This window comes from Drosophila takahashii, chromosome 3R, assembly GCF_030179915.1.
Source record: "Drosophila takahashii strain IR98-3 E-12201 chromosome 3R, DtakHiC1v2, whole genome shotgun sequence".
NCBI lineage: Eukaryota > Metazoa > Arthropoda > Insecta > Diptera > Drosophilidae > Drosophila > Drosophila takahashii.
The window spans coordinates 8,217,763-8,223,988 of NC_091681.1; the positions used below are offsets into that span (position 1 = coordinate 8,217,763).

General features: G+C 43.8%; 1 protein-coding gene across 1 annotated transcript; it reads right to left on the minus strand.

Annotated features, from left to right (window-relative positions):
* Nucleotides 1-363: 363 nt before the first annotated feature.
* Osi2 (DUF1676 domain-containing protein Osi2) lies at nt 364-4,460 on the minus strand. The gene is made up of 5 exons (XM_017140335.3): nt 4,350-4,460; nt 1,878-2,223; nt 1,506-1,652; nt 1,213-1,352; nt 364-1,008 (listed from the first exon to the last, which is right to left on the minus strand). Exons 2-5 carry the CDS (start codon nt 2,219-2,221, stop codon nt 476-478), a joined length of 1,164 nt encoding a protein of 387 aa, XP_016995824.1. The 5' UTR covers nt 2,222-2,223; nt 4,350-4,460; the 3' UTR covers nt 364-475.
* Between the last annotated feature and the right edge of the window lie 1,766 nt (nt 4,461-6,226).

Below are 6,226 nucleotides of genomic sequence, written 5' to 3' on the forward strand. Positions count from 1 at the left end.
GCAGTTCAATGGATGTTTGCGAAACTAAACTATCAACAAAGGTGATCTGTAGGTAGTGGGGTCTTGTGCTTATGATGTTTTTTTGCCATTTTCCCGAGCTCTATGGCAACCCTCGCTCAGAAAAAACAAAACCAAAAAACACGCCAGTCCACTTTTCCTCAGTTTCTCGCCTTGGCATTTCATTGCCTTAATTAAAAGCTGCATTTTATTTGTATCAACTTCAGTGTCAGTAAAAGCAGAGCAAGTGCAGAATTTGGAGAAGCATTTTGTAGTGAAATTTTTGCCATTAATTGAAAACGGCTTCGCTCCTCGCCCGGCGGCCACTATGGTTTCCTTCCTTCCGCAGCTCAAAATTAATTGGTATTCGTTTTAAATTTTGTTTTATTTACAATTAGCGTAATAAATATTCTTATAGGAATGCAACAAGGCCGGGGCCGAATAAATAACAACGTGGCGACGGTCGAAGTCCTCGAAGTTAGCTCTTCTGGGGCTGTTGCTCGGCGGCAATGTCCTTGCCGGAGTTGCGTCCGTAGTATCCATTGTAGGCCGCCTCCTGGGGATCCCCGAAGCTGACGGAGTTGCCGGCGACCTGCTGACCCTGGACCTGCTGACCCTGGAAGCTCTTGCTGTAGTAGTCGGTGTAGGGCTTGGCGAAGCTAGGCTCCTGGCGGTAGTAGGGTCCTGGAGCGCCTCCGTGGCCGCCCTCGAAATGCTCGTGGTGGTGGTAATAGGTGGCGGCACCCACTCCCTGGGGATTGTATTCAGGGAAGGTGTTCTTGCTGCCGAACAGGCTGGACAGCCCGCCGCCGAAGGCCCCTCCGACGCCACCTGGTGGGCGGCACAGCTTGAAGTAGGCGAATAGACCGGGCAGGACAATAGCAGCCAGACCAAGGATCTTCTTGAGGCCAGCAATGCCCAGGATGAAGGGCAGGAACAGCAGCAGCTTCAGCTTGAAGATCTTCAGCACGAGCAGCAGGGGAATGATCATCTTCTTAAGCTTCTTGCGCGCTGCAAATGGGAATATAAATTTATTTGTTATTGTTGTTCAATAAATTTAAAGAAAACTTTAAATGTACAATTGCATAGAACAGATATGTTGTGAATAATATGAATATCAGAATAATTTCCTGCTCATTTGCATTTTCTCGTAACATTTTTCGACATTTAAGTTTCCCTCTTCAACGGAAAATAAGTAATCATTTTTAGACTTACAGAAATGTCCAGCACGCTGTCCATCATCAATAAGGTCCAGTTCGCCATCAATGTCGTTTCCGATGAAACGGGCCTCATAACGACCGGCTTCAGTGAGTTCCTCGGGCCACTCGACCTCCAGAGCCGTGGACTTGATGAAGCTGCACAAAGGAGCAGAAAACGTGTCAAAGAATGGCCATTTACATTTTCATAAAAATCTCATATTTTATGCAAAAGCCCGGCCAACTTCGCGGACCCAAATTAATTTGCATCCGGCACGGGCCGCAGTCATTTGGCTAATTGTGACAGCTTACCGTTCGGCCCTTCGCAGTCCATATTTCAGAAGCTGATTCCACGAGTCATCGTCTCCACGTGGCTCCTCGGAGTACTCAAAGGGCTCCTGCAGCAAGGACCTCTGTTGGGTTTCCGGCAATCGCACCACGCGCGCAAAGTCGGAGAGCCTGGAAATTAAGGGATTGCTTGATTAATTTCCTTCTCAAGTGGAATGTGTCTTTAAGATATGAATAAACAAACAATTTCGCTATGGATGGATGTATTTGAGCATTTGTTATTAAAAGAAGGGCCATCCCTTTCATGCGTGCTAGTAAATTTGCATTTTATCGGGGGCAGTTGAGGGAAACGATCTATCAGTCAGAACCTTTAAGAACTTCAATACTGCTGCTTACTTGTACTGGTCCTTGAAGAAGATCTCGTCGAAGGTGTTGAGGGCCTGGGTCTTGAAGCACTCGGAGAGGTCGCCGCCGAGGCAGTTGGTGTTGGTCCTGGCAAGGTAGGGATCGTTGTCGTTGCCCAGCCCGAAGATGCTCAGCAGGGAGGAGCGTCCCCGCTCCTCGCCAACTCCTGGCTGCGGTTGCTGTGGGATCTGCTGGGGCTGCTGGATTTGCTGGATGGGGGGCTGCGGCGCATAGACCTGCTGGATGTTGTTGGACGACTGCTGGTCCGGAAGCCGTAGACCTTCGCCGGCCACCAAAGTGATGCAGGCCACTATGACGAGCGCTCTCATTGCCATGGCTGTAAGAGGGAGAAGATGAAATGGCTTGAAACACGGCCACTGGCACAGTTTTCGTTCGACTTGCTGAAGTTTTCTCTCAATCACCCGATTATTCCAGCCTCTTCAGCGCTGTCACGCTATGTCAAAAAAGCGCTTGTGTATAAAGCTACTTTTTTGGCAACTGCTTATTGGCTTAACGGATTGGCTCTCCACTTAAAACTGACACACTTTTCAGATGGCTCTGAGGCCCCATTGGCACACTGTGCAATTAGCCGCTCACACGTAATAACTCTCGCTTTCAAACCAACTTAGACCACAGCTTACCACTCTTTGCTCTTCAATGTTTACTGTTAACTTGGGTTTGCTCAAATTTCTCGAGGAGAGCTTTCTGCACCCAAAAATACGGATAAACGCACAAAAGAAGTTGGACTTGAAGTGAAATGTGAAATGCAGGCGGACCGGTTTGCCGGCTTAACCCTTTGGCGGCAATGGGGCGGCAAATGCTCGTAATTGAATCTCGTGCTAAAGCGCATAAACAGCGGGCCTAATGTGCTTTAAAAAGGTCGGCCGAGTCCGGTCAGCCAGAAATGCAATAAAGCGTGCTTAATTCGAAGTATAGACAGTGGGTCGAATAGTAAAACTGAGTGGTCATGTAGGATCTCAATAAAAATATTTTAGATTTGTTTTCGTTTCATTCATTGAATTAATATAATTTAGCGGACTTTAAAACAAATTTGTTGTTTAATACTTTTTGAATACCACATTTACTTGGGGGTGATTAAGTCCCCAAAAATGTAGGCAAAAGTCTGAATGACAAAATTGCCACTAAAAAAATTGGAAAATAAAAGGCCAAACTAAAAGTGGTTTATGTTTTATAAGGAGATTTCCAGTTCGTATATGGCTTTATGGACACTGTATTATGATGGGCGCCAAACGAAAGCGCACGCGAAAAGTTCGTTATGCTCGAGGGATTTTTTCGGCCAGTCGCTCTTACTTTCGTTAGGCTCCTATTTGGGCCAAACCCAGATTGGGACTCATCAGCAAGACGATTGTGTGGCAATCCGCTTGTGGTTTGAGCAAAATTTAAAGATTCCACCATCTTTACAAAAGTTCAATGTCCAGGCGAAAAGTTTTTGGTGCGCCAAATGGTATGCAGCGAAAGTCTATGGCGACTGATTTCAGCGCCCGGAAGCAGACTCTCAATTCGGAATATTATATAAAAATTATACAACAAAGTTATAGAAAGCATTTTGAACTTGATACGCCCCGAATCCCTTTCATATTATTTTTTAAGGGAGCTAAATATAACAAATAAATAAATGAATATCTACGTGATCCTGTGTTTTTTTCTGGGTAGTGGCCGAAGATTTATTGATTTCTGAATCAATTAATGATTCATAGCGAATATTTTGCCAAGTCAATGGTCTTCGCTTGGGATGTCGAAAGGGAAAACCAATTTTGGTCACTGTGTCGTATTTGTTTTGCTCTTTGTTTTGCTTTTTCATTTGCATTCGCCAACGAAGGTCAATGAAATGTGGACTGGTGATGGTCGATATTACGAAATTACAGTGGCGATAAATGGAAATGATGGCTTTATCGGGTTGAAAGATACGGAAATTTATGAGCGCCCTTGAACCGCTCCCATGTTTGTATACATTTGGGGGAAAAATAAATGGGTAATATAAAAAAATAATGTTAACAATAACTATACTGACTTACTGTGAAATTTAGCAAGAGCTCTTTTTGTAATATTTTAGAATTAAATATTTTTAAAAAGTAGATTTGATGATTTTAATTGTGCATTATAAAAAACATCTAAATTATACAAGTAGTCGGCTATTAAATATTTTTCTGTATAGGATGAAAATGATCTTAGTTGTTTACGTAAAGAGTTCCACAAAATAGTTTTATTAAAATACTGAGAAGCATTCCAGTGAGTACTTTTAAATTTTTCGGAAATATTGATTTTGCAACCATTTATGTCGCAATAAGTGCTCTTGGCCACAACTGAATGATCGTTTAAATTGGCAATATTAGCGTTTCCCACATCCATTTCACTTGGTTATTACACAATTTCTCGCAGTTCATTTCACTTCACTTCACTTGATTGTACATTATTTTCTGTTTGGTTTTTTCCGCTGTTTACCTTTTGCTGTTTCCTATAAACGCCTGAGGTGGTTTTTGGTTTTGTGTATCCTTAACGCTTTTTCCAAGCGACCCTGTCTTTCTGCTGGCCAAAAGCGACTGTGCCGTGGCTGCTGGCCGGCAAAGATTTTATATGAAACGCGAGAAGTGGCGAGAGGAGGAGTCGTCAGCTGAACGCTCGACAAGTCAACATGGAGACAATGGCCCAGACGCTGTCGTCGCTTTTGGCCCACAACGACGATGGCTAAGAGGCAGATCTCAACACGCTCGCACTTGCGGTAGGTTGTGGATACGATCGATCCACCGAACCGATCGGGTTTACTTTTGGCTCCGTGGGTGAGAGACAACGACCTGTGCCTGTGCCTATGATTGCTTTTCGCGTCCGGCTGGGCTGAGCATTCGCGTGCCTTGAGAAAATCCCAAAATTATTGTGGCGCACGTCGAGGCCTTGGCTTTAATTTGAGTTTGATTTAAAGAGACAACAAACTGCTGAAGTGACTCATTTCGGGAAAACGTACGTCACAGCCACCAGGGGATTATGTAATTTTTGGCCTCTTGCCTCACAGACCATTATTACTTTTACTGCAAACTGGTTTTTGGAACCGCCCACGTTTAAAGTCAGGGCGAAATGTGAACAAACCTGCATCTGGTTTTTGCATTCTCTGCAATTTCCTGTGGTGGCCGTTGTGGGGCAACTGGGGAAATTCCCCCAGCTGGCTGCCACAAAAATCAAAACAACAGGCAGCATTACTGCGGGCTTTCCCGTTGCCAACCTCGCACGATTTCCCGATTTTCGCCGGTCAGCAGAGGCACGAACTGCCAACGAGGCCGCAAACAGAAGCCCGCCGGCGAAAATTGTTTCCGTCAGATCGAGGGGCGTGGCCGGGGGCGGTCCTGCGGTCGAGGACGCTTCTGTTGTGCCGGACATGTGCCCCTGCCGCGTAATTGAATCATCTACTTGGGCAGTCCTCTGAGGGATTTAGCCAGTGGGCAAATTCATCAAATGCAAATAGAATGAATTTACGTAAATCACTCGCCAGGGAGAAAACCAGAAACAGAAGAGCTAAATCAACTATGTGCAAGCACTTGCATTTCCCAAAAAAAAGTATATACACAACCAATTAACGGAATGTTACCTTAAAAAAATACACCGAGTAAATAAATCACAGAAATAATAGTTCACATAAGTAGACTTTTTCATCCGATTTCATCCATTTTTTTAAAGCCATACAAAATTCCTACACATAGAAAAATTATGAACGAATAAAGAACGAACGTTCTTTAAAGAATATCGAATCGTACTTGGAATTGTTTAAAACAATCGTTCTTGAAATAACAACTAGTCGTCCTAAAATATAAAAATTACAGGGACACAAAATAGCTGTTATATTACGTTTTTATATCCGTTACTCGTAGAGTAAAAGTATGTAACAGGGAGAAGGAAGCATTTCCGACCCAATAAAGTATATATATTCTTGATCAGGGTCACTAGCCGAGTCAATCTAGCCATGTCCACGCTAAGATATTGGAAGCTACAAAAGCTAGAAATTGGGGATTACCCACACATATTCTTGGGCTTCCTAGGCAGCGCAAGTTTATTTCAGCCCACACACGATTTAAGGTGCCATCAAAACAATTGATGGCCCCGACTATCAGATACCCGTCACTCAGCTTAAGGGAGTGCGAGGGAGATGGAGATATACAACTTTGAACGCGCATAACTTTTGTACGAATGGTCCGATTTGAAAAATTTCTACATCTACATTTCGATAGGTTTCGATAAACACAATAAAACTGCATTTTTACTTTTCCAAAGGACATGGCTAGATCGACTCGGCTAATGATCCTAATCAAGAATATATATACCCTGCAAGCATT

Bases quoted from the DNA above. Each gene is read 5' to 3' on its own strand.
- Osi2 (XM_017140335.3), bottom strand. From the start codon at position 2,221: ATGGCAATGAGAGCGCTCGTCATAGTGGCCTGCATCACTTTGGTGGCC. The intron at 1,653-1,877 runs GTAAGCAGCAGT...CTTAATTTCCAG, and splicing joins TTCTTCAAGGACCAGTACAA to GCTCTCCGACTTTGCGCGCG. The intron at 1,353-1,505 runs GTAAGCTGTCAC...TCCTTTGTGCAG, and splicing joins GGACTGCGAAGGGCCGAACG to CTTCATCAAGTCCACGGCTC.